Genomic DNA, 26,974 nt, shown 5'->3' with positions numbered 1-26,974 from the left:
GAAAGGGAGGCACAGGTAAGTAAATTGCCTAAGGTAAAAAAGCTAGCAAGGGATGGAGGCAGGGTTCTAACCCAGGCGGTCTGCCGTAGGCTCAGCTCCGTTAACCACAGCTTCGCCCATTTCCTGTAGATAACTACAGTACAACGTGTGAAACACCATGCTAGGGAGGAACAAAGTGAACACACTGAGTCAGAAAGGACCAGTGGGATGTCAGTTCACCTTAGTGAGTGTTTGACCTGGAGAGAAGGGAGGGGAAAGCCACTTCAGGGTGAAAAGCCAGGTGTGCCAAGTCCAGATACGGTCTATGGGCACCTTCAACCAGGACAATTTCCTGAGTCAGAGGGATAGGCTGGGTTGTTTCAGAGAGAAAGGCAGAGGGAAGGGAAAGAAAAAGAGGGTGTCAGAGGATTTGGGGCTGGATTTGATATAATCAGTGAAAAGGACTAGAGCCCCCTGAGGCCTCTGGCTTAGGCAGAGGTATTTATTTCCTAAGTTTTGTGCACGTTTTGAGTAGTGAGATTAGCAGAGAGAATGTGCATGCATTGGGAGCCGTAGTCTTCTATGCACAGTGCCCAGACTCCATTAAGACATCGCCCCAAACCCTTGGGGGCAGGCAGGGTGACGGTCACTTGCAATCTGATGTCTTGACTGTCGAGCTCGGCTTCTATTGCACGAATCCCGAGCCTGAACTTCGCATCCTGAGCATTTGTTGCGCAAGAAGCCGAAGGCTGGTCCCTGGCCCGGGAAGGTCGCCCGGCCGGACACGCGGGTGCCGCCCTGGCTCGGACCAGAGCATCAGGTGGGGCCCGGGGTACGGTCACCCGGGGCTGAGGCGGCCTCTCCTGGACCCGACCGGCCGCATGCAGTCCGTCGACACTCTGGCGGGTGGTCCCAGTGCATTTACAGGCTCCGACCGGGTGGAGGCGGCTTGGTGGGGGAGACCCCTCGGGCGCACGCAGCACTCCAATCTCCTCCGCACGGAGCGGACTTCCTAGCGCGCGGGAGCGGGACACTGTCCTGGGCTCGGCCCCAGCCTCCCAGGGACACGCGGCAGGCCGGCAGGAACCGGCCCCCGCCCCTCGGGCACTGCCCTCCTCCCGGTCCCCCAACTCAGGGACTACAAGTCCCAGCAGTCCCCGCAGCCGGCACCTCCCGCCTCGCAGCGGAGACCCCCGGTCATCCCAGCGGAGGGGCTCGGGCTGCGCTCGTGGCCGGGCCGGGCGGAGAGGCCGGTCCCGCGGGCGGGGGCGGGGGCGGCTCCGCGGCTTCTCCCGCCGCCGCCGCCGCCGCCGCCAAGGGGAGTTTCCAGGAAGTGGCCATATTGGATCCATTCAGCCGCAGCCGCCCGGGCGGAGCGCGTCCCGCAGCCGGCTTGTCCCCATCGCGGCCCGGGTGCTCGTCCCGGCTCGCCGGCCCGGTGCGGAGCTCGCCATGGCGGCCACTGACCTAGAACGCTTCTCGGTGAGGGCCCTGCTGGGCCGCGGCGCGCGCGGGAGGCGCTGGACGCGGGGAGGGGGCCGCCCTGCAGCTGGCTGGGGTCGCGAGCCGGACTGTCAGCGCCGCGCGGCCGGGCCTCGACGCCGGGCGGGACGGGGGACACCGGAGCGGGCTCTTCGCAGCGCTGGTCCCGGGTCCCAGGGCGTCGGGCGGGGGCGCCTTGCCGGGAGGCTGGCAGGGTCGCCCCCCTTGGGCGAAGAAGAGCAGACCTCTTCTGCGGAAAGGAGCATAGAAATACTTGCCTGGTCCTGGCCAGGTCTGAGGACAGACTGGGGCCCCGGGGGCCAGAGGGGAGGATCCAGGATACTCCGGACCCACTTCTCCCTAGTGTTTCTGCACGGCTGGGGAGATTCCTAGCCGCGCAGGTGCTGTTGGATGGGTACAGCCGGTGAGGATGAAGCCCTAGGGATCCTAGGGAGTCCCTCAAATGAGCCCAGGGCAGTTGCAGACCTGGGTCCTGAAGACCACGGCCTTCTTCTCCTTCCCGTTCCACCCCCCACCCCCCCACCCCAGCTCCCGGATCCTGGGTGCGATTCCAGGCAGGTCTGGCCTCAGTGGTCGGGTCTGAAGCAGCCATTCCCCAGGAACTGGAGGGATTCCAGATTCAGCCCAGTGGATGTTTGGGCCCCAGTCCAGGTATGCCTTCTGCAGGGCTAACGTCTCTGGTGGTCCCTGTAGAGGTCTCTCTGGGCCTGAGCCAGCCAATAGCCAACTTCCCAAAGGCTTTCATAATTCACCCGGGGGAGAGGGGCCTTTTGGGGATTGTGTCTGCATGTCCCCTGATGTCTAAGGCTGGATTTGGGTGTGTCTGGGAGGTTGGGCTGTGACGGTGAAGGAAGCTGTGTCCTCTTGCCAGCATGTGAGGCCCTGGTCGGTGGTAAGGGGGAGGGAGGGCCCAGGGATGTTGGGGGTAGGGGGGAAATGCTAAATATGTGACTGATAAGGAATTGGTTCTGGGGCTAAATAAGGGATTCTGGACTTATGTAATTAATGCTATAAATATTGTCATCTGAACTTATATATGTAAATTTTCTCTTTAATCTAAAAATGTTGGTCTACTTTGGAAATATGCGTAATTAAAGCAGGCACTCTTGGTTTCATAATTTTTAGACTTGGGTGTTTTATTCCCATTGGAGAGGGGCCTGCGAGTCAGTTCAGTAAGTTTAAATACAGGAGGAGCAGATTCAGAGGTTGGGCAAATCAGAGATTCACCCTACCCCTGCACTGTAAATGGGAATTTATGTACCCCCGGGAGGGCTGTGCATGAATCCCAACAGACCTGCTGGTTAGCTGGAGGCCAAGAGAGCTGTGTGTGTTTGTACATCTCTGCCTGCGTGCCTGTGTGCATTTTCTGTGCCCAGCTGACCAGAAAGTTATGTCTGGGTCTTGTCTGTCTGTGGCCAGAGGTTACTCTAACAGTTGGTCTTGCAGGTGGGAGCAGTATGTAGAGTAACTAGAATCAGACTGCCTGATGTGAATCCTAGATTACTGCTTGTTGGCCTTGTGACCCTGGGCAAGTTGTGTAACCCCTCAGTGTTCTCATCTGTATAATGGAATAAAAATACTACCTCCCTCATAGGGTTATTGGAAGGATTTAATGAGAGTATCCAGGCGAGGTGCTTAGAGCAGTGTCTGGCACATGGTAAAGACACAATAAATAATACATGTTACTTAGTGCCCATGTGGATGTGAAGACTGGCACTGTGTGTAAGAAGGCAGCAGAGAATGAGCTTGCTCCATTACAGGGTACCCTCCCTAGGGGCTCCCATCACTACATGCGTCCAGAGATTATCCTCAGAGGCTGAACTGAGAGGCCTAGCTGCAGTGCTAGGCATTGGGCTGGAAAGGCTCTTCCCCTCAGATTCCTGTGTTTGCTCTTAAACCATATCTGCAAGGATTTCAGGTATTATCGCCATGGTGGGCCAAGGCAAGAGAGAGGATTGACTCAAATAAGGATGTACAGCCTGAGCTCAGGGGCCTTGGTTACTGTGCCAGGTTAAGCTGGATGGATGGATACCTTCCACACCCTTCACACTCTGAGCTATCAGCCTCCTGGGAGGACATGGACACTGTTGAATTTGAGTGGAGACCTTGGGTTGGGTTTGGCCTGAATTTAGGAGTTTGGACTCCATTCTCCTCTCCTGCCTTGTCATCCTGGGAAAATCATTTCTTCCTTTATCTTGCTATAAAGTGGCAATAACCATACTGATATTCTTCAAAGAGTTTGTGGAAGATAATTGCAATCTATGGCATGTTTGGAGATATGTTTAGGTGTCTCACTTGCTGCAGGGTTGAACTGAGTGTTAAGCAGTGGCCATGAGGCTATAATCTGGTTGAGCTGTGGCAGGTTGACGCTGCCCCTCAGGCTAGCTCGGTGGTCAGACCAGCCCAGGAGGGCCTGGGAACTGTCCCAACCTGGAGCTTAGATGAGCATATGGAATGGTACTTTGAGGTCAGTGTGTGCTGGGTTCCTATTCTTCATGTAGCATGATATAAAGACTGCAGGGTCAGCAACCTTTACATTTCGGCTGGGCCTTGCTCAATCCTACATCAGCCATGGGGTTATGGTCGAAATCTCCTAGGATGTGCATGTCTGGGACAGCCCTCTGGGGAGTCTGTTGCCTCTTGCCCTCCTTGGGCAGCCAGACTCCTGTCCATTCTTGCTCTGCCCCTCCTCCCTAATTAGTCCCAGACTCTGGGCCTTACTCTTTGTCTGCCCCAGGGGCCATCTCCTGTGTTTTTCCTGTCAGAATCTCATGGGGCAGGGTTCAAACTCTATAGCGAGGGAGGATTGAGGGCTCAGGGAAAGTGGAGATCTGAGGGGGAGAGGGAGGAAGCGTGCAGCATGGCAGCCTCACACCTGGCACTCCTCCCAGCCCATCTCTCCCCCCACCCCCATCTCCGCTTTATCCCCAGCACCATCTGTCACTTCCGTTGTCACCCCTGTAATCTTGACACTTCCCCAAGAAGCAGGCTATCCAGGGAGTGCCTACTCTGTCCCTGAGGCAAGAGCTGGTGGGAAGGAATGTTGGAGGCATCCCAGTGGGCCTGTCACAGAGTGGTGTCTCCCTGTCCTGTAAAAATGACCAGTAACCTCCTGTTGAGCTGTTCCGAAGGAGAAGTAGAAGCTGAGCAAGGTACATCTGTGCAGCTCTCAGTGCCTGGTGGTGTGGAGGGGTCATAAGCGAGCGCCAACCTGCCAAGCTGCAGCTCCACCCCCTCCCCTTGGGAGGTGAGTCTGCCCTGCCCTGCCCCCATCATGGGCATCATACCATGCTATGGGTGCTCACTTTAGAAAGGTCTGCCTGAGATCTGGACTGGAATGGGTCAGAGCAGGGAGACTGATGGGGAGGCATTGGTGATCCAAGGGAGCACATGAAAAGGGACTAACCAGAGTAGGAACAGAGAAGGTGGCAAGCAGGAGACTGACCACAATGCCAACGATGCAGGAGAACTGATGGAGGCTTGGAGCACAGGGCCAGATATTTGTCAAAAGCTTTGGATGGCAGGGAGGGCACTGGATGCTTTGTGTCCATCATCTTGTTGATGCCAGCAGCCCACGGTTGGGTGAGATGCAGACTCTGGTCATTGACAAGTTTGGGCCTCAGACCCAACCTCAACCCCCAGTACCCCTTGAGATGACAGAGAAGGTGGATCCCTCTGAGTTTTGAGCCCTAAGATGGGCTAGGTGGAGGTACATATTTGGGGCAGTAACTAGCACGAACGTTTCTGTGGCTCCGGTCCAGCTACCAGAAGGAAGCCACTGCAGGATGACAGAGCAAAGGGCCTGAGAACTGGCTGGTCTCTATGTGTCCCCTGCAGCCTCTCCAGTCTTCCTGCCTCTGTGCTGCTAGGTTGGGTCTCAGAATCCCCAGTCATGGCCCCCAAGGCACAAGCTTTGCCAGACAATTAGATATGGAGCTATGCAGGCAGGAGGGAGACACATCTGCCGGGGGGAAAGGATGCCTCCCAAGGTCAACATGCCCTCGTGATAGAGGTGTTCTTTGGTAGAGCCATCTGCATCCTCAGGGCTCACGTGAGGAACCATGGCTGGGAAGAGGTGGTGGAGGACAGGGCAAGGGGCATCTAGGCTGTAACATCTGTTGCCCTGGGTGGTATTGGGGCAAATTAGACATTCTCCTCCTCAGAACACATGGCTTCTAGATGGTTCTTGACCCTTGTCTCGGAAGCCACATCAGAGGGACAGACCAGGGGAGGAAGGAATAAGAGCCTCTTTCAGATCATAGGTGCTGGCCACTCTCTGAGGGGCCTCCTGGGCTTGGGCCACCTGAGGGCTGGGGTTCAGGAGGGGCTGTGGGCCATGGACCTAAGTCCACTCACCAGACCTGGCTGTGGGGCCTGGATACGAGTCTGACACTCTGCTTGGTGCTGGGGTGAATGGTGCAAGCAACAGAGAAGTACAGCAGTGCTGCCCCAAGCCTCTGCTGGCCCATGTTGGTGCCCATGTATTTCTCTGCCCCTTCCCAGCACCGGCATCCATTCTGGGGTAGGAGGGGGGCATGGTCACCTGTGCTGCCCACATTCCTCTTTCCAAAGGTGGGGTCTCATTCACTGTGGAAAATAGATTGCCTCCATCCTGCGGTGTCCAGACCAATGTGGCTTTCCCTGCTGTGGGGAAGTAGGGGGCTGCTGCTGGAGCCCCTGAGCCAAGTGGGAAAGTATGAACACCTGGGGTTCAGTACCTTCTGTGGCCCAGAGTGCCTTCCCTATCTGCTCTGTGGTGGGATGGACCGTTCCCTCCCATGGGGGTATGACATGACATCCCTGTGTCCTAGGCCTGGGGCGAGGTGGGTGGGCCCAGAGACCACTAACTGTGCTCTTGGCTTCTTGGAAACCTGATTTTGACATGAGAAATGCGAAATAAACCATCCCAAATTACCGAGTGGCAGTCCTGCTGTCTGTGTGCAGAAAGAGGGAGGAAAGTGCCTCTTAGTGAGATAGGGAAGCAGAGAAACTGGAGTATTGAGGTCAGAGCATGGGGTGGCCTCTGTCTCCTGGGGGTACTTTTGCTCCCAAAGTCCCTTCGCTTCCCAGGATGGGGGAGAGGATGACTGGCCTTGAGAGAGTGACTGGTGTTCTCTTCCTGGGGCCCAACTGCCATCTTGCCATTATTACCTCATCTGCCACTGTGCTGGCACCATGAAGGCTGATCCTGGCTTGTGTCTTCTCCCCAGGTTTGTTGCCACCTTAGGAGAGAGACACTTTGGTTCTCAGGTGTCCTCTTGATTGCGGACAGGTATGTCCTGCCTCTGTTCTTCCCTCCTGGCCCAGGATAGCAGCATTCCCACCCCCACCCTCCTATGTACATCCCTGTAGTTATTTCCCGTAACCTTTGACCTGGGCTTAGAGGCTTGCTTTGGAATCCTGGGACCAGAGCCTAAGCCTTTCCTGGGAAAATTCCTAGGATTCCTCTCGGACTCAAGGACAGTTGTGCTATGACCATGGGTTCTGGCCAGGGGCCTCTGCTCTGGCTATTTAAGGCCCAGGCTGCTGAGAGTAGCTAGGGCCAGGGGTAGGGTGGTTTGTGCCAGGAACACAGGCGGAGAAGGCTCCCAGTGGCGCAATGACTCCTGGGTCCACTGCACAAGGACTTTATAGGGGCCCCCAGAGCTGGAGCTCTCCTGGGGAAAAGGCTTCCTGTCTGCCTGCTGGGTGCTCAGGACAGTGGGTACTAGGCATGGGAGCCTGGGGTGAGAAAAGCATCTGAAGTCCAAGGCACTTGGAGAGGACTCTGTGGAAGACCTGGGGTAGGGGCTGCTCTTTGCCTAGGATTCAGGAGCCAAGTACACTAATGGTGGGGTGCCATCTCTACTCCCACCCCAACAGCCAGCCTCGTTTGGGAGGTTTGATCTCGGGGGCTTTTTTCACCCATAGCTTCCTTGGCTCTATTGGTTTAGACATTCAGCAGATTTCCACTTTCTTTTGGATAAAATCCTGTTTTTGTGGGCAAGTGCGAGACATGGTTTCCCCCCAGATCCCACCTCTCTTCTTGGTAAAAGGGGCAGCTCCTTTTGTCTGGTGTTTGGGGCCGCTCCAGAAGGCTCAGACAGCATTTCCTGGTGAGGAAAAGGATGTCCTATTTATCCACTGGGCTGCATAACAAAATGCCATTCTCTACTTTGTTCTGGACGACTGGGCATGGAGGAACGCAGTCAGCCTGAGCAGTTATTATTTTGGTTGTTGTCTTTGATGTGCCAAAGAAATGATGACATAGAAGCCCAAAGCCTGGCTTAGGAGCCAAAAGCTTGTTAGTGATTAGAGAGGGGCCCTGTGGAGTTTCCCATTGTGTGTGTAGAGCTCAGAGCTGCCAACTCTGTATCCTGGAGATTTGAGGACACTTTGAGCCCCCTGAGCTGGCACCCCTGGGAGCTGGGTATGTGGAAAGGGCCAGAAGCAGCTGGGTCTGCCTCTCACCAGGGTCCGAGTTAAGTTGTCCAGCCTGAAGGCTCCTCCCACAGAGCAGTCTCCTGTGGCGCTCCATGCCCAAGAGTGCAGACTGGGTGTTTTGTCCTTCCAGGTCACCATTCTGCCAGACCCGGGGTTGCAGACTGTCAGGCCATGGGTCAGGTCCAACCCCCAGACACACTGAGTTGGACCCTCATGGTATTCTCCATTGGTAGTTGTTGCCAACCTTTGAAAACTAGTGGGTTTCGCCAAAAAAATCTGGATTTCTGGATTCTCTTTAAAAAATTGGAAGATTTAGTAATGCTAGGTCTGCATTCCCACAGTTGGCTGGAGTCACAAAACCGTAGCCATCACGGACCGAGCACAGCCTCTGCAGTTCCCCACTCTTCCTGCCTCTCCCTGAGGGACCCCACACTCAGCCAAGTCACCGGGTCTTTCATCCAATAGGCGGCAGAGTGATGTGACTGGAAGTGTGGGTTTTACAGTCACACCATCTCCATTTAGATCCTGGCTTCACCCTCCTGAGCAGTGTCATCTTGGGAAAATTACTTAGTCTCTTGGTGCCTCAATTGTCTATTTCTGTACAGTGGGGATAATATACAGCCTACCTCATAGGGCTGATGTGTGGACTAAATGAGATGAAATTAGAGTCACACTTGGTAAGCCCTTGATAACTGTTAGGTGTGGTGGTGGTTATTGTTACTATCCTGCTCCCCTTCATCCATTTACGTTGCCTGCCTGGCCGTCACAGCCGTTTGAGTTTAGACTGAATTAGACTGAGCCGCTGAGGTTAAGGATCTGGTGTCTTCATCTTTTCATTAGCAGCTGTCCCAGTGCCTGGCACACAGTAGATGTGCCCAGCAAGCCTGTTTTGAGTGGCTGAATGAATGAGCTGGGAGCATAGTAAGACTAGGGTGTGCAGCGCAGCTGAGTGGTTTGGGGCATGGGCTTGGCTGCTCTCAAATCCCTACTTTACCCTGATTAGTTCTTTAGCTTCTGTGCACCTCAGTTTTCTTACCTGTAAAATGGGCATAATAATGGTCTCTGCCACACAGCGTGGGAAAGGGCTGCGTAGGAGACTGTGTAAATCACTTGGTTTAGTCTGCACAGGTGGACCTTCGTGAGGTTTTGGTGTCATCACTTGACATCCATTCCTTCCTGTGGTTGTAACACCACTTTTTCCTTCCCTGTCCTAACTCTCCTTGCTTTCTCCCTGTTCCTCTGCATTCAGAGTTTCACTTTGGGGACTGTAGCAGTCAAGATGCTTTCAGTTGCAGGTAATAGATAGCCCCATTCAGCTAGCTTAAACAGTACAGGGGAGATGTGGCTGGGGTAAAGGGAAAAGCTCAGAGGTAGGGCAGACACTGGCTCTCTCTCCTCTGTGATTTCCTTGGCTCAGCCATCCTCTGTGAGTGGGCTTCAGTCTTAGGCTGGCTCCCCTAATGGTTACAAGATGGTCATAAAGGCTCAATCTGGGTCGCTTGCCTGTGCCTGACCAATCGTGTGATCATGCTGATTGGCTCAGGACTATTAGGACCCAGCCCTGGAACTGGAGCTGAGGTCTTACCTGACAAATTGCAAGTAACCAGTGAGAGACCTGAAGTTCCTTTCTGAGTTGTGGTAGCTGAGATATGCCAGTGGTGCTTTGTAGGCTGCTGGCTCCTCCTAGGCTGAGACCCAGCACAGGTCAACGGAGACACTTGGGCGGGCACCTTGGAGGGAGTGTCGCACCTTGGATCACATGTTGTTGATGCCAAATATAGGATCGGGGAGGTTGGCATTAGTAAGAGTCACACCTCAATAGAGCTGGGAGGTTAGATCAGTCTCCTGAGACCAGGGAACAACAGTGTCGCCGTGAGGACCAGCGGCCATTCTTCTGTGTGTGGATGTGTGTGCGTGCACGTGTGCTCTGGAGATTGACACTCCCGTGGCCCCTGAGGCTCCTGAGCAGGATCGATTACCCCAGGTCTGTGGCCCTTGGAGTGACAGAGTGTAGCATGGCAACAACTTGGGGACAAAGACCTCCCTGTATGTACACACTTCTCCAGAGAGAGCCCAGCTGTGTGAGTGAAGGCAGGCAGGGCTTGCTGAGCGTGGGTGGGTAGGCTTGTGTGAGACCCCTGAGTGCTGCTCTTAGCCTTTGGAGCCTGGGACTGTAAGAGAGTTGGGGAAAATCAGGAATAGGATGGCCTCTGATTCTGTGTAAGGACTCTGAAGCCGAGTGTGTGTGTGCGCGTGCGTGGCTTCCAGACAGCTGACTGGGTGGGTTTTGGCGGCAGACTACAGGATGTTGGATTGCATCCTGATTGTGTCACCCTTGGAAGAAGAGGATGAATAAACACATAGCCTTCTCTGCAAGCACAGCACGCCTTAAATTTTGGAGATTTTCAGTCTCGCCTGAAAAAAAAGCCCTAGACTAACTGTTCTGTCCTCCATTTGATCCTCAAGCTGCCACGAGCAGGTGGAACAGAGACCGAATAATGAAGCCCTGTGTAGGGTGGGCAGATACCCCTGATGCTGTGTCAGTAAAGACAGTGTTCAGTAATTTATAAGTGGTAGTGTTGTCTAGCACATTGGACATAGTGGTGGGAGGGTGGGAAGTTGGAAAGCTGACCTCCTCCAGCCTGTAGCCCACTGCAAGGAGCTCATGGAACAGTTGGAGAAGCACGATGCATCTAAAAAGGACAACTAATAGTGCAAGGAAATGGGGTCACAGCCAAGTGAGGGGTCTGGGATGTGAGTACTTAGGGACCAGGTCAAAGCAGGTGCCAGGGAAAGGTAGAGTGAGCTCTGGAGCCTGGGGAAGGTGTCAAGTTTGAAAAGTATATCCAGAGATAACCAGCTGGGCAGGAACCAAGCCTATGAAAAAGGTCTCAGATGGTAAAGGGCCCGGAATGCCATGCTAGGGGGTTTGAACCAGACCCAGCACTTCCTATGCTCCATTTACTGGTGATGAGGCTACCAGTGAGAGGAAGCTGCCTTTGGGCCTCTTTGTTGTTATGTTTGCAGCCCTGGGGGGACCTGGGCTTGATTGGGAAGGTTGTGACTCAGTCCCCTGGGGATGGGGGCAGGGAGAAAGGGTCAGCTATAAGAGCAGAGGCTCTGTTGAAAGAGGGTCATTGGAGGGAACCGCTTAGGGGTAACTCTAACCTGTTCAAGGGGATAGTACAGCTGCCCGGAGGGGCCACGTGGGGTCTTAGGCTACCCCCACACACACTTGGGAGTCTTTGATGCAGGGATGCCATGACTGAGCTGGGGGAGGGGCCTGGGGGAAGGGGCAGGTAGGCATAATTAATGAAGAAGAGAGGGTTGGGTTTGAGTGCCAAGGGCCTCTGGTTGGGAGGAAGGAATGGTCAGAGGGTTCAGGCTGAGGCAACAGGCTGCGGCTGCAGAGAGGTCAGGGGGAACGCAGATGCTCAGGAGATCCCTGTGCTGGAGGGCAGGGAGCCAGGGCCCTACTGTCTGGTCCTCAGCCCCTCTGTGCTCACTGTGCCTGTACCCACACAAGGGCTGCCACTGTCCTAATCAGTGCTTCTGGGACTGTCTTCAGTTGGGCCTGTTTCCTCCCCTCTGGAGCTGTGAGCTGGATGGCAGGATGAGACTCAGACCCACTGTCCTGTCCTGTCCTGTCCTTGCTCTGTCTAGCTGGCAGTCAGGGCAGAGGGGCTTGGGAACAGAGGAGGCATGCTTCTGCCCTACACGGAGCTGTCTGGGGCCTGCCCTCGAGCGGACCCAAACCTGGGAAGGATGAGCCTGGGAACCTTCCGTCAGAGGATAGCATTCCACCCCCATTCCCAGGGAAGCAAAGAATCCGCACAAATTGGAGCCTGACCTTGACCCTCTGCTTTGGGTCCCGGTGGGTTCTTTTTATAGTGCTGTGGGCCAGCTCACTGGCCCGTGCTCGCTCAGGACCTGCTGCCCGCCTCTCTGGGCAGGGCTCCACATTCTCATCCAGAATCCTCTGTCTAAGCAACTAGGACTGGGGTGGGGCTGGAAGGATGGCAGGAACCAGAGCCTGGGAGTCCCTACAGAGTACCACTGAGGCCTCAGAGTCACAATGCCCCAGAGACTGGTCCTGAGACCCAGTGGTGGGTCCGAGTGAGCGCCGGCCCCTTCAGCAGGGCCCACGTGTGCATTCCATGCTTAGGTGTGTGAGGAGCAAGGGGTGCCCGTGGAGGACTGTGAGCCCAGCCTGATGGGAGAGGCCCCCCCGAAAGGCCCCCCCGAGTGTGAGGGGGTCAGGCCAGACCTGCCTCTGTTTGAGTCCTGCTTCAGTAGGAAGGGGCCACAGGAACATACACACCCTCTAATCTTGGCCTTTTGAAATCTTTGTTTAAGATCCAGGGACCATCTGGGGCCTCCTCCTGGGCAGGAGGGCAGGTGAGCCCTCAGGTAGCAGCCATAGGTCTTGGGGCCACCTGCCAGGAGACACCTCAGGCGTAGACATTCCTCACCAGCCCAGGAGGAGCAAAGCCACAGGTGAAAGGGCCTTTTCCCAGATAGAGTCATGGGTCTTGAGGCCCTGGGGCTCCCTCTGTGGAAACTTGGCCTGGAATTGGAGCTCTGATGCACTCACGATGTGTCCTGAGATGTGCTGAGAACTGAGACAAGGTTGGCGGCGGCGGGGTGGGGGGGAGTAACTCAGGTTTAGCCTCCCCGCTACTTGGCCCTTCTTCCCTAGTGGGCTCACTGCCTCTCTCCTCTCTCTTGGCAGAATGCAGAGCCAGAGCCCCGGAGCCTCTCCCTGGGTGGCCATGTAGGTTTCGACAGCCTCCCCGACCAGCTGGTCAGCAAGTCGGTCACTCAGGGCTTCAGCTTCAACATCCTCTGTGTGGGTGAGTGTCATGCCTGGCCAGGGGGCAGCCTCAGACAGAGGACGGACGCGGGTCTTCTGGGAGATGGGGCGCTGCTGCCCTGACCACCTGTTGAGCTGCAAGGGGACCTCCCAGGCAGAGTGACACTTTGGGGGGTCAGGACGAGGCTTTGGTGGGTGTCTCTGCCAGGGTCAAAGATAGAGGTGGATCCAGGGCCTGATTCAGGGTTGCCATGAAGAATAAACTTGGAAAGAGTAAAAAGCTTGGAAGTGCTTTGACTGTTTATCACAGTGGTTGGGATCCACTTGTTTGTTTGTTTATTTAAAAAACAGTTATTGTTGTTCCTACTATGTGTCAAGGACACTATGGTAAACCAGACTGTCCCTGCATTACAGTGTTATGTAGTAAAATCTCCAGTACACATCTAAACAAATACAGCCCCCAACAGGGAGGCTGTGGAAGGTTTCATGTGCCTCAGGGCCTGGGGCTCCCAGAGGGGACAAAAAGCTCTGCCAGACCCTCTACAGGTACCCAAGCCCTGGCATCTGCCAGGCTGTGGGTGCCCTGCCCCTTGGAAAGCAGCCTTTCCTGAACCTCCCCCCTCCCATTAAAGCTTCATGAAGTTGGGGCCACCCACAGCAGGTGGGCTGAGCCACTGGTGGTGTCAGACCCTGACCCTGCTGGCCCCATGACCTTCCTGGGCCCAGGAGGGATGGCGTGCAGAGCAGGTGACCGGGTCCCATTGAGGCCAGCAGAGGCCAGTGTCTAGTGGTATCTCACAACTGCCTGGCTTTGTCTCTTCCCCACGCTCTGAGGAAACACCTACACACCCCACGTAGCCACGTCTTATGTCCAAGTCAGCCTTTTGGGTCTTCCTTCCACGTATTATTTCTGAGGCCACTGAGAAGGGATGGTTCATGGGGTTGGGGACAGTGGGGGATGGAGTGGGAGACCTGCCCCCCTCTCTTGTACAGAGGCCGAGGGTACCTGAGCTCCACCTGGCTTACCCAACAGCCAGGGACAGCCCCAGTTCCAGCCTTTGACATCCCCCCCGCCCACTCCTTGCCCCCCAGGGGAGACTGGCATTGGCAAGTCCACACTGATGAACACGCTCTTCAACACGACCTTTGAGACCGAGGAAGCCAGTCACCATGAGGAGTGTGTGTGCCTGCGGCCCCAGACCTACGACCTCCAAGAGAGCAGCGTGCAGCTCAAGCTGACCATCGTGGATGCCGTGGGCTTCGGGGATCAGATCAATAAGGATGAGAGGCAAGCGGCAGGAAGGGCGGCCCGCCTGGTCTATTCCCCGTCCCTCCACGTTGGCCGTGGTTCTAACACTCTGCCTGAGTGCTCTGCACTCCTCGCTGCCCCAGATAAGTAACCAAGCCCGCACTCCATGGGGGCCAGGGGAGGGCCGTTAGGAGAATATCTAAGGTCCTGAGGACCCCTCGGGGGACCAGGAGAAGGGGTCAGCCACCTGTACCCAGACAGGGATCCCCAGGTAGAATCTGTTCGTTCCCACAGAGAGAAGGCTGGTGGGCAGCCTGGCTGGGCTCCAGGCCTTGCACCGCGGCTCTGCTGCCTGCCTGCCTTCCAGTGACAGAGCCGTCTGTAGTTACAGGCCCATAGTCGACTACATCGACACGCAGTTTGAAAACTATCTGCAGGAGGAGCTGAAGATCCGCCGTTCGCTCTTCGACTACCATGACACGAGGATCCACGTCTGCCTCTACTTCATCACGCCCACGGGGCACTCCCTCAAGTCCCTGGATCTGGTGACCATGAAGAAACTAGACAGCAAGGTCTGGCCCCCTCCAGCTGATTCCGTGGGCTCCCCATCTTCCACAGAGGCGGGGTGTGGTTGGGGGCTTGCAAACAGCCCCCTGGGCTTGGTCCTCTCTGTATCTTCTCTTGCATCTGTCCCTACAGCTCCAGCCAGCCCCCATTGCTCTGGGCTCTTTCTCCAGATCTCTGTCCCTTGCATCTGGCCCTGAGCCCATTCCTTCCGGCTGAGTTGATTCTTATTCTCAGCCTGCTAGCTCCTGGCATCCTCCCCATGCCCCTAGAGTTACCTCCCCACCTCACCCCTGTCCCTCTGACCCCACCTCCCCAGAGCATCCCAATTCTCTGCTCATTTTCTCTCTCTCAATTCCTAGTTCCTCTGCTGCCTTCACTTCCCCTGTCCTTCCTGCCGTGGCTTTCCCTTGGGGTCCTCCTGAGCACAGTAGAGACAGGAGAGTTAAGCCCCAGAATTAGAGTAGGATTGAGGAGTGGGTATTAAAAGGGCAGCTTCATGGGAATGACAGGAATGGCATGGGGTCCTGGAGGGTGTACAGCCCCAGAGTCACCTGTCAGCTCTCACGTGACTGCTCCCCCCTCTTAGGAGTTAATTTTCACTGTGAACAATGGGATAACCTTGGCCTGGGAGATTTTGAGGTCTTCCTGTGGCTACTGCTAATGGGTCATCTAACCTGCTCTGGGGGTGCTCAGCCCCCTACTGCTGGTCCTGTCAGGCCCCACGCCGGTTAAGACCTTCAGAGCACTCTGGGTCAAAGCTGGGTATGCCCAAGGGACTAATTTGGGGCTGGATGGAGGTTTGGGGCAGCCAGGGCTGTAAGAAACTCTGCAGCCAATTGTTACAACCCATCAGAATGGCCCCAGCTGGCTGGGTTCAGGCCAGGACACCCCTTAGGAGCAGCTCTGTCTCTCTGGCTTCCTGCCCGCCTGCCTAGGGGTATGGCCTGAGCAGGGCTCTCCACAGTCAAGGAGCAACTCACCTGCTGACCCCGCTCCTCAATCCTGGCAGGTGAACATTATTCCCATCATCGCCAAAGCAGACACCATTTCCAAGAGTGAGCTCCACAAGTTCAAGATCAAGATCATGGGTGAGCTGGTCAGCAATGGGGTCCAGATCTACCAGTTTCCCACGGATGATGAAGCTGTTGCAGAGATTAATGCGGTCATGAATGTGAGTGTTGGGCAAGGGCCTTGGGGCTCTGGGGCCAGAGGGCTTGGAGCCGGCCCCAGGCCACTCTCTTTTCCCTGGGTTTCAACCTTAGCTCTCCAGGAAAGATGGATGGGCATCTGGGAACTGGCCAGTCCTGCATCCTCTGGACAGGGAATGGGAAGAATTGGGTATTGGGCTGGTACCGGGGCTTCCCCAGGTTTAAGTTTCCCAAGGTACGCACTCAGGGCTGGGACCTGAAACCTGCAGGAGCAAGCAGGCAGGATGCCAGGGCTTGGGAACTTGGAAGAGAGCCAGGCCCACAGGTCGTTTGAGGGAGCTTCTAGTGGCCCCTGGGGAGCCCAAGGGCTGAAAGAACACCCTAGAACAAGAGGAAAGGGGTTGCGGGTTCAGCCCACTCCCTTGTGTGGAGGTTCCAGGATACTTCTCCAAAGGAAAGCCGGCAAGTGAGCATCTGGCCAGGCCTTGTTCAGGTCTGGGCAAACCCTCCCTTGGGCCCAGGGGCAGTGAGGGTGGGTCTGTCCATTAGCCTGTGTCAGCTCAGTGCTCATGCACACTTGGGCCCCTTTCCAGGCACACCTGCCCTTTGCCGTGGTGGGCAGCACCGAGGAGGTGAAGGTGGGGAACAAGCTGGTGCGAGCACGGCAGTACCCTTGGGGCGTGGTGCAGGGTGAGTGTGGTGGTGAGAGCACAGCCCTGGCTGGGGTCCCGGACTCAGTCCCCTGTCCTGTGTCCTCCCCGTGACCATCTGCTGCCTGTTCTCCCTCTGGAGTCTACCTCTAACACCCTAACTGCTGTCCTGTGCCCCGTCCTTCCTGTGCTGGTGGCTGGGTGCCTGCCTGATGCCCACGTGCCCTCTCCTTTCAGTGGAGAACGAAAATCACTGCGACTTCGTGAAGCTCCGGGAGATGTTGATCCGGGTGAACATGGAGGACCTCCGCGAGCAGACCCACAGTCGGCACTACGAGCTCTACCGGCGCTGCAAGTTGGAGGAGATGGGCTTCCAGGACAGCGATGGTGACAGCCAGCCTTTCAGGTGACAGCCTGTCTCCCCAGCCACAGCCAGACTTGCCGCGTCGGCATCTGTTCTGGGGGCTTATGAGCTGGGGAGAGAGGCTGTTGGGACCCCAGCATCCTCTCCCCCCGACCCCCCATGCCCACGTGATTTTGCTTCTCTGGCTCTGACTGCTCCGTTCTGCCATAATCCCCGCCTTTGCCTCTTTTCTCTGGGTCTCCACAGCCTACAGGAGACATACGAGGCCAAGAGGAAAGAATTCCTGAGCGAGCTGCAGAGGAAGGAGGAGGAGATGAGGCAGATGTTCGTCAACAAAGTGAAGGAGACGGAGCTGGAGTTGAAGGAGAAGGAGAGAGAGGTGTGTGCGGGGCTTGAGGGTTGTGGGGAGGCCAGGCCAGGGAGGGCCCGGGCTCCTGGGCCCACATGAAGCCCGGCCTCCCGCCTTCTGCTCCCAGCTCCACGAGAAGTTTGAACACCTCAAGCGGGTCCACCAGGAGGAGAAGCGCAAGGTGGAGGAGAAGCGCCGGGAACTGGAGGAGGAGACGAACGCCTTCAACCGCAGGAAGGCGGCGGTGGAGGCCCTGCAGTCTCAGGCCCTGCACGCCACCTCGCAGCAGCCTCTGAGGAAGGACAAGGACAAGAAGAAGTAGGTGGTGGGCTCCCTGCCCTGCGCTGGCTCACTCTCTCTCACTCTTGCTCACTCTTGCTGGTTCACCATTTTGCTCTCTTCTTTCACTTGCTCTCCCACCTCATTCTTGCTCACCTTTCTTCTTTCACTAGTGATCTTCATATCTCAAGATATCAAGCATTCATGCCCACTCTTGTATTTGTGCATGAGTGGCCCCTCTCTCCCTCTTCTACCCCACACCCCATTTCTCTCTCTCTCTCTGTGTCTTTCTCTCTCTCTCCTGCAGCCCCCTCAAGAGCTGGGTGGAGAAGGCTGGGCCACACAGGCAGGGAGTGGCTCCCGAGAGGGTGTAGGGTCTCAGGGAAAGTCTTTCAGCCCAGGAGACGGTCAGGGCCTGGGAATGTTAGCATTTCTGGGCAGATTCCAAAAGCTCCTGTGGTTTCTGCTTGGACAGCCATGGTGCCTCCCCCTCAGTCCTGAAGCTGTGGATATGGGCCCCGTATTGGCAGGCAGGTGGTGACTGAGGACAGTGGAGCCTTGAACCCAGCCAGCACTGACCCCCTGGACACTGTGATCTTGACCTGCTAAATGAAGGACGGCAGCTCCCTGCAGGGGCCCTGTGAGTCCTACTGGAGAGGGGGCTGCCCCTCAGGTAGAGGCTGGAGTTGTTCCTCCGAGAGTACTCAGAGGAGAGAGAATTATGGGGGATGGGGAGGAGTCTTTTCCAGGAGTGCAGTCAACTTTTGGCCAGGTGGGGGCCACTCTAAGTCCCTTCTCCTTGGTGTTTTTCATAGCCTGTTTCTACACTCAAATCTGGAGTCCCCATGCCCTGGCTCCTGGGGAGTCTCCCTCTCCCGCCCCACTTCCTTCAATGTCCCACACAGCATCACACCATGGGGATCTTGTCTGTCCCTGCTTCTCCCTGCCCCTGGTCTGTGTCAGGTCCCTTCCTTCTCTTGCCAGGTGTACTCATCTTGGTCCTCATTCTTGTTCTTGGAATTCCATTTCCTCCTGGCGTGTTTGGGAATGTGTGTGTCCAGGCACTTCCTCCCTTGGTGGCAGTGGAGCCTTGTGGTTAGGGCCATGCAGTGCATGGCTAGCCGTGGCCCTGGGATGCTGCTTGTGGCCTTAGCCTTCCACCTGCCCCCCAATATTGTGCTCCCTAACACACACACACGCATGACACATGTACACTGTCTTACTCTCTCCTGCCCCATCACATACATAGACTCAGACACATATCTACTAACACACACAGTCCCCAAGGCACACACGCACAGAGGCACAGACACATCTAAGGAAAATAAAATTAAGGAGCTTCTGGGGGAGACCAAGGGGACAAAGCCAGGCGTTTAGGAACTGGATGCTAGTTCTCATTCCCGAGGCCTGTCTTCTGCTTTGGAATAGACCCTGTAGTTTCCCGCATCCTGCTGACTGGTGTCTCCACCCCAGCTGCTGGCACGGCTGCGACACATAAGCCCCTGCTCATCCCCAGGGAGGACCCCAGCCCCACACTCCCCTCAGCCATGTAAATTTCCCTTCTGCTTTGCATTTGCTTCCAGCCCGGGTCCCATGTCCAGGTCTTGGTGAGCTCGGTGAGTGTGAGGGCTCTGTGAATTGGAACCTGTGTGGATTTCAAGCTAATGGCTCAGAAATCTGGTTTTTCCTGAGAGGGGGTATGCCACTCTATGAACCATGTGCTGGCTTCTGAATTGACTTTGCCGTGCTCCCTGCCAGCTTATCCCAGGCCATCTCGTTAAAAAAAAGGCAGGCAGAGTCCCCTGGGAAATAAGCTATGGAGAAACCCCTCAAAAACAGAAGATCAAGGACCCATGGCCGGGTCAGGGGATGAGGGCCAATGGGGTGGGGTGCAGGCTGGCTGCAAGGGCACCAGCACAGCTCAGGGTGGGGCTCATCACTGGTGTCAGGTCTCCCTGCTTTTTTCATGTGACCTGGGCCTGGAAAACAGGTCTTTTCTGTTTGCTGGACATTCCAGAAAGCTTCAGTCAGTTTGGCCTCTGGGAGAGAGCCCTCTCCTCCAATGCTGGCCTTGTGGAGGCCAGGAGTGGGGTAGGTGGGGTGGCTGGGAGCACCCCTTCCCCCCCGCCCTGGTCAGGGGAATGGGATGAGTCAGGAGTGCATTTGGGGGGACATTTTTTGGTGACCTTTTAGTTGAATGGCTTTGATTGACTGTACTTATTCTTCAAATTTTAATTCATCTTTGCAAAATTACTTCCCTATCAGACCCTCAGCCTGGGATGCCATACACTGAAGCGAATTCTCTGCTTTGCTTGTTACAAATGCCAAACTGACTGTCCTTTCCCAGTGTTCATCTTGCTGTCTTTTGCTTCTGTTTGATTTGGTCGTCTGTGTACCTTTTAATGTGTCTGTTTTTGTTCTGTTTGTTTTATTTTTATTTTTCAGTTAACGCACGCACAGACTTACATGTCAAGAGTGGACTTTAGACTTTCATGTGTTAAGTTGCTTGAGTTACACCTTGTGACCCTTCTCCCATAACATGGTGTGAGGACGGACTGGGAGCTGGTACAGACTCCAGTGTTTACAGCCTTGCTTTGTCCCCCGCCCCCGACAACCCCGCCATCCCCCAGGCTGCCTGGGCCTGGCGGGCCACCCTCTTTATGCAAACTCGTTAAAGCCATGAATGCTGGAATCCAAAACTGATGAGGTTTATTTTTTTCAGAGCCAGTGGCTGGTCTTCCATTTACAGTGTCACTATTCCTTGATGGAGCAGTTTTGTGCCACTCTAGCGAAGGCCCCAGCCGGCGATGCTCGGCCTAATTGTTCAGCGTCAAGATGGCAACTCATGCAGTGCCCTAGGTGTGGCCACGTGGTGTGGTATACATGCTGCAAATTCGCCTGATTCCCCTTCATTTTAATTTTTCTAACCTAGAGCTTAATTTCAATAATAACTTTTAAATCACTTCTAAATTTTTATTTTGGCACGAGCATAAAGACAAATAATACCCTCTCCCATTATTTTCATAAGTAACAGATTCCCTGATTTTTAAAAACTAAAAATATCTCTAAACCTTTCTTATGTATAAAGTATCCCTATAAAATATAGGGAGAGGTGGGTAATAAACATCCTGTAATGACAGTGTTTGGAATTTCTTTATGGATGAAAGTGGATCATGAGCAAGACCACGTCCAGTGTTTTTACTGTGAATGTAAATGGAACAGCAGCCCAAAGCCATTGTCTCTGTGCCCCAGAGGTGCTACCTGTAAACAGGGACCAACCCCACGTGTGCGTGTTAAGTGTTTGACTCTAACTAAGACCCCCAAACCAATCCTGCATATTCCAAATGCAAAGAGTGTTCAGCGGGACAGGTTTTTCTCCAGGTCATTGTTTCCTTTTTCTTGGCTGAGTCGCAGGGAAAGAGATGAAAGTGTCTGATGTATGTGAACAATTTAAGAAAAAAATACCAGCAGAGGAGCTTTTCCCCTTTACTGGCATTCTTAAAGAGAACATTCTAAGAAAGTACAAGCATTCTTCTATGTTCCTGTTGGTTTGCAAGCCATTGAGAATATCAGGGTTGAAAACATGGGCTGATAATATGGTACACAAGAAATGAATAGATGAGAGGAAGGATTTCATTTAATGTTGATGAAGCACTGTGCTGGGCACTGGCTACCCAGAGTAACGCGCAGCTCTGTCCTCAAGGAGCTTACAGTCTAGTGCACTCCCTAGTTGGAAGACTTAGGAAGCTGCGCTAATTTATTGTTGGATTGGCATTTTGTTTTTTACGTACTTCATCTTCTCTTCCATCATTGTTTCCCTCTTTCTGCCGTGGCCTGCTTTACTGATTTCCAGGACAAGGTCCTGGCTCCTTCCCGCCCTTCTGAGACCATGTTCCATTCAGAGAGGGGTGGAGGGTGAGCTGTGTGTATCCACTGAAGCGTGACCAGGAAAAGGTGGTCTTTTTCTCCTCGCCAGGAGCAGAGCAGGTTTTATTGATGCTCAAGGTGAAAATTCTCCAAAGTTATGCCATGACCAGGGGTAGATACAGGTTTTTGAGGGGCTTGAAGCTTGAACTACTTGAGAGACCTTTCTTTAAGAAAAAAAGGATATGAGTATAAAATTAGGTACAGGGCCTTGGAAAGGGCACTGAGAATTAAGCTTCATTAGCTTCAGAGTAAATCCACCTCTGGCTATAACTGATGTTTCAGTGTGGTTATCCAAAAAGGTAAATCAGCATATCTAAGGCAGATGTGGACTGCGAGTGGCTTAACTTTAGGGTAATTATATGTCTGAAAGTGTATTTAGTTGGGTGGAAGTATGACCTTTAAGATAGCCTCTGTCAGCTAATGTATTTCTGAAGACAAGGCTCAGTGACCCAGCAGGTTCACTGGTTATATAAGAAATGAGGACTCCTGATTCATAGGCTAATCTGGGGACTCTTGGAGTGGGCAGATTCTGCCACCCATCCACTGCCGCCTGCGGGCTGCACCCAGGGCATACTTGGGAGGCCAGAATTATGGCTGGTTATCTGCCTGCAGGCCCAAGCCTTCCCAGAATCTCGGGGAGACCTGTCATTGTTACATTTTCTGGGGTCTGAGCTGCCTCCACAGGACCTATTGACTTCAGCGAGCCTTACTGCACTTTTCTCCCATGCTGTTTATGTTTGGAATTTTGTCATTTTTAGCTGAGACCAAATTAATCCTTGGTGCCCAAGGTGGGCTTAGAACTTGCCATTATTTAACAAGCTCCCCATCACAGAATGTGCCCCCTGTCTGCAGGATCTGATTATCCCTCCTTTTCTGTCTCAGTATCATCTGTTGGCATTTAGGACAGTCAGCGGGATCACGCTGGCATTTACTGTCATGTCTTTCATGAACCAAGTTGGTTTTGGGTAGAATCACCGTATAATTTATTGCCCAAACTGAGACTTTTGAGAGTGAAAAGAAATGCTATTGATAATTATGCCAAGTCAACAGGCATAAGCCATGACTGTCTCAGGCAAACTGGGATGTATGGTCACCCAAGTTATGGGTAACCTGAGTCTAGGTGGTCTGCAGTTGTACAGACTAACTCCATGTATGTTTGTGTGTATGTCTTTGTGTGGGTTCCATTAAGTGGGGCTCGTATTACTGGATAAGAGGCCCGAGGGAAGTGTGGCTTGCTGGTCTGTTACGTTAACATGCTTTTCTAAAACTGCTTCACTTGTTAATTCATTTACTTCTTCATTCATTGACAATTTTTGTTCCTTTCCATTCACTTTGTACTCATTTTTTTCCATTAAATTTTGCATTTATTTTGAGTTTTTGTGGTGTCTTTTTTGGGCAGTGGCTTTTCTGATTTAATGTTTCCTAGCCTATTAATCTGCTACACCTGTGGTAAAATACAGCTTGTCTTTTCCATGAACTTTGTGGGGTTGATCAGCTTCTATAGGAGTTGTGTTTTAATAGTGAATCCTGCCATGGGCATCTGTGAAAGGCTTTTGAATAGGTGTGGGATGGAGGAAAGATAGGAAAGAGAAGACGCAGCCTGTAGTTAATGAATCTTTATCAGGTGACTTTATCCAGCAGGACATGAGAGAAGGAAGACCCTGCCCTTGAAAAGTTTACCTCCTTGTTGAGGAGGCTTGACATATGACAACTAACATTTGAGTTCTTATTGTGTGCTAGTCATTGGTCTAAAGTGCATTACATGTATTAATTCCTCTGATCTTCACAATCATCCTATGGTTAGGTACCATTTTCCCCATTTTATAGGCAAGGCACAGAGAGGTTAAGTAATCACCCAAGGTCACACAGCTCATAACTGGAGGAACTGAGGTTTCATTATTGGTATCCTGCACCCTTAATTCCTGTGCAGCTTGACAGTGTAGGTTGGTGGACCTGAGATGGTTTTGTAGAGTTGGGATGCCCTGCTAAGTAGGCAAATATTTGGTTGAGGAAGGGCAGACTGGTGGTTGAAGGAAGTGATGGCAATCTCCTGGGCCCATTGTTGAGGTGCTTTCTCTGTTGGACACTAGGCTAATCTCTGGGAAGACCAAAATGAGGAGATGATGGGGGACTAAGGTGGGGAAGCTGACAGCCCAGCAGGGAGACTGGCATGCAGGCATCCCTAGTGGAGGTACAGCACTACTCTCCCCACAGGGAGGCAGGTAGCAGGGAGGCAAAGTCTTCATCAAGCTTTGAAGGACAGAGACTCCCTAGGAAGCCAGGGGGAATAGCGCCACACTGATGGAAGGACCTTGGCTCACCTAATTGGGGGAGGTAATATTTGGACAAATTTAGGACAGGTCTATGATGCTCATCCACCATGCTCCTCTCTTAGCCCATCTGCCTCTGAGCTCTCTCCCATCTCTGTTTTCTGCAGCCACAGTCCTTTACCAATCCCTGCCCTCTGCAGATGGGGACAAATGGAAGATGGATGTGTCTTTATTTCTCCCACCACAGCGATCCCCAATCTCTAATCTGAGATGGGATATGAGTTCCTAACTGCAGGAAAAAAATGTTAAAGGAGAGTAGGATGGGACCTAGGATTCCAAGGCAAGCTTGAACAGCATAAAACTTTAAAAACAAAACCCAAAAAATCTCACAAGTGGTATTTTGGCAATACAGAAGTTTGCTTCCCCAAAGAAGGGGAATATTATTTACAGAAAGATGAAGCAGCAAGGCTGTCCCTTACCCCCATACTGTGGCTCACAGGTCTACCTTCTCCTTTTTCCAAGAGACTGAGAGTTGGTTTAGCTCTGGGGATGCAGCTTACTTGGTTAAGGGGGTCCAGATACCTCTCAGCAGTTTCCTGAAGTCAGAGACAGCGTGAGCTGGTGTGGGCCCTCAGGATGAGCCCCTGCCCCACCAGTGACAGTGCCCACTCCCAGTGGAAGAAAGGAGGCAGAGCAAGCTGTGGCCATGAGCTGCAGGCTGCCCCTCAGCATGTCCCTCTGTGCTGGACTAGAGGACAGTTCCTGACAGGGCTCGAGAGATGTACTTCAGGTGTATTTGACTCTATCAACTCTAAATGCAAGGTATCTAATACATATAAAATAAGACTCAGACAGGTTTGAAAGGAATTAAGGTGTATTTTAACAAAAGCTCCAACAAGCAAATTTGTTTCAACAAAAGGTAGAGATCTGTGCTGACCACAGTACAGACACTATTATAGTATATCTAGTCCTTGGCTATTTTGCAGCTGGTAGCAGATCACACTCTGCATGGCTTAGCACGTTTACAAAAAACTGTTCACAGTGGAAGGACTTCACAAATTACCTCTAAATGTGTGGCTCAGTCATTCATATCCCCAACACTGCTTACACAGCCCCAGTGGAAATCGCTGCCAGCTGGACTCCACTGCCTAGAGAATGGCTCTATAGTGTCACCTCCCTCAGCCACGCTAGTGATCTCTCCCTCCTCCTGGCAGTGGTGGAGGCAGGCTCAGCCTCAGCACCTGCTCACCTCAACCAAAAGCTCTGGGAGCTGTCTCTCCCCATCACAAGGGTCACCTTGAAGTGTTCTGCTTTAACACAAGAATCCCTCTAGTTAAGCTAATAAACTACTTTGCTTAAGAGTAACAAAGGAGAAATTTGCCTAAAGCTTGATCAAGTTGCTGTACATTAACTAAAGCATACATTATAAATCGAGTCCTTATGAAGAAAAGACTTAAATCCTGGCCAAGTCAAGGTAAATCTATCTGGAGAGACCATCCCATTTCTGCAGGGGTGGGCAGAGTACTTGGGACTTGAAACCTGCACATGTTCTTGGTACAAGCCTGGGAAGCTGGAAGGACCTGGCCATCTCTGGCAGGTGGAGCAGCAAGAGCTTGTCTGTCAGCACCAGCCCAGCCCTTCAGCCCTGAGCAAGGCCTACCTGTGGCCTCATAGTCCAGCTGTCTTAGGGGCTGATACAGCCCTTGCTGGAGAAGGAAGAAAAAGCAAGCTGCAGTATGAGCATTTACTCCTTCTCCCTGGTCTCGGGCCCAGGGTTCAGAGGGAGGCAGGGGTTCAGTTTGTCAGATTACCCTTCCCTTTAGGGACCCTGACCTGTCTTTTTTGCCCCCTTATGTTTTTTCTGAAGACAGGAATGTTTTCTCAGTTGCTCTTTCAGGGCCTTCTTCCTTTCTTGTTAGAGGATCCATAAAGCCTACAATATAGAGGAGTCCAAGCAAGGAGGGATTGCCATTATGCTCTAAAGGGCACCGGGGTAGGGGCACAGAGGCTGGCAGGTGAACCAGAAAGTTGTCTGTGTGGGAGGATGACTAAAAACTTGTCAGCTGCTGCTTCACGAGTTCTTTGCAGTGGTTCCACTGCCTAATACTGACCTGTAATTAAAACAGAGTGGTTATCCTTGCGGCAGAATCATTTTACATTCTAAAGAATGAGCAATTCAGTGCCGAAATATTAGCATGGAGCAATTTCAGGAAGGTCCAACCACCCAACTTAAGAACATTAACCCCACCATCTCAGGAACACCCATCTTCAACCTCAGCAAAAACTGTCATTATTCTAACTGCATTCCATCTTACCCTGTCCATCCTGAGTGATTCTGACCTCCCAGTGCCTACTCAGGGTATCCTGGTGCCTGGTACCATATAGAGGGTGAGGGGTCTGAAATTTACACTCCCCAATACTAAGCTCAGGTTTGCTTCCTCCTGAGCTAGACATGTCCCCACATCCTCTTGACTATAAGGGCTGCTACTGAGATAAAGCTTCACTCACTGTCAGAGAAACCCACTCTGGTGAAGGGAATGTGTATCTAATACTCAAGTCCAGAGGATATGCCATGTTTGGAAAGCCTAGCCCTTAGGAAGACTCTTCAGAGTCATCATGGCCAGAGCATCTTCTGGAGCCCACAAGGGCCAAGAAGGGCCACAAGTACCCTTTTGGGGGCAGAGTGCATCAGCTGAAGGGGCAAAACTGAGAGCCTGGTCTGGGGCAAAGTTGATGTCTACCTGTGCTTTCTTTAGCAGATCAGATATAGGAGTACAGCAGTCGGGCATGAGCCTCTCCAACTCTAAGGTGATGATGACCAAGGCCAGTGTGGAGCCCTTGAACTGCAGCAGCTGGTGGCCCGCCATACAGTGCTGCAGCTGCCTGGTCAGGGATGCGACGTGGAGGGAAGGATTCCTCTGAGGCAGCAGCTCCTTCACGTGGGGCCAGCCCAGGACCACCAGGGCGTGGAACTGGAGACCGTGGTTTTTAATGTTAGAACAGAAAACCCCATACTTTTCATATATCAATGACCAAAAGTGCAAACAATTTAAATTTTCATCAGGGAATATCAAATATTGCCCAACCCTTTTCATTCCCATTCATGGCCCCCCAAGGGGCTTGAGGCTTAATACCCCCTCTGTGGCCAAGCTTAGCTTCAACCCTGGAGAGAAAAAGACAGTCTGCTTTGTGACATGCTCATTAAGAGCCTAAAGTACTCAGATGACAGTGTTTCAATTCTGCAAAATAGAAGCATACGATTCAAGATTAAGGTAGCAGAAAAGTTACTTGTATCTGCTTGACATGAGAGGAAACTCTGCAGCTTGGCAACAGTGGCCAGTTTTCATACTGATACAGCCCTTAGTGATTTAATCTTCATGCTTCATAACAGACCAAAACCCCATGACATTTCCACATTGCATAATTTTGCCTTACTAACAGAATCATATTCTA

At 53.1% G+C, this 26,974-nt stretch overlaps 1 protein-coding gene across 5 annotated transcripts; it reads left to right on the top strand.

Moving 5' to 3' along the window:
* Positions 1-1,232: 1,232 nt before the first annotated feature.
* On the top strand, positions 1,233-26,925 carry SEPTIN8 (septin 8). 5 transcript variants are annotated; one of them, XM_028493230.2, is made up of 12 exons: positions 1,313-1,461; positions 2,011-2,133; positions 12,638-12,758; positions 13,811-14,006; positions 14,353-14,539; positions 15,544-15,705; positions 16,276-16,372; positions 16,570-16,738; positions 16,943-17,075; positions 17,173-17,363; positions 18,908-18,940; positions 19,770-22,594. In XM_028493230.2, the coding sequence occupies exons 1-11, from the start codon at positions 1,432-1,434 to the stop codon at positions 18,933-18,935; spliced, it is 1,437 nt and encodes a 478-aa protein (XP_028349031.1). In that variant the 5' UTR covers positions 1,313-1,431; the 3' UTR covers positions 18,936-18,940; positions 19,770-22,594. The 5 variants fall into 5 exon arrangements, with proteins under 5 accessions (XP_054942732.1, XP_028349031.1, XP_054942731.1 ...); XM_055086757.1 differs by lacking the exons at positions 18,908-18,940; positions 19,770-22,594 and adding an exon at positions 26,278-26,921 and having other exon boundaries at positions 1,233-1,461; XM_055086756.1 differs by lacking the exons at positions 18,908-18,940; positions 19,770-22,594 and adding an exon at positions 26,278-26,925 and having other exon boundaries at positions 14,359-14,539.
* The last annotated feature ends 49 nt before the right edge of the window (positions 26,926-26,974 follow it).

The sequence above is a fragment of the Physeter macrocephalus genome, chromosome 8 (assembly GCF_002837175.3).
Source record: "Physeter macrocephalus isolate SW-GA chromosome 8, ASM283717v5, whole genome shotgun sequence".
Taxonomy (NCBI): domain Eukaryota; kingdom Metazoa; phylum Chordata; class Mammalia; order Artiodactyla; family Physeteridae; genus Physeter; species Physeter macrocephalus.
This window is presented reverse-complemented; position numbering and strand designations above follow the sequence as displayed.

Bases quoted from the DNA above. Each gene is read 5' to 3' on its own strand.
- SEPTIN8 (XM_055086757.1), top strand. From the start codon at position 1,432: ATGGCGGCCACTGACCTAGAACGCTTCTCG. The intron at 12,759-13,810 runs GTGAGTGTCATG...CTTGCCCCCCAG, and splicing joins CTTCAACATCCTCTGTGTGG to GGGAGACTGGCATTGGCAAG. The intron at 14,007-14,352 runs GCAAGCGGCAGG...AGCCGTCTGTAG, and splicing joins CAGATCAATAAGGATGAGAG to TTACAGGCCCATAGTCGACT.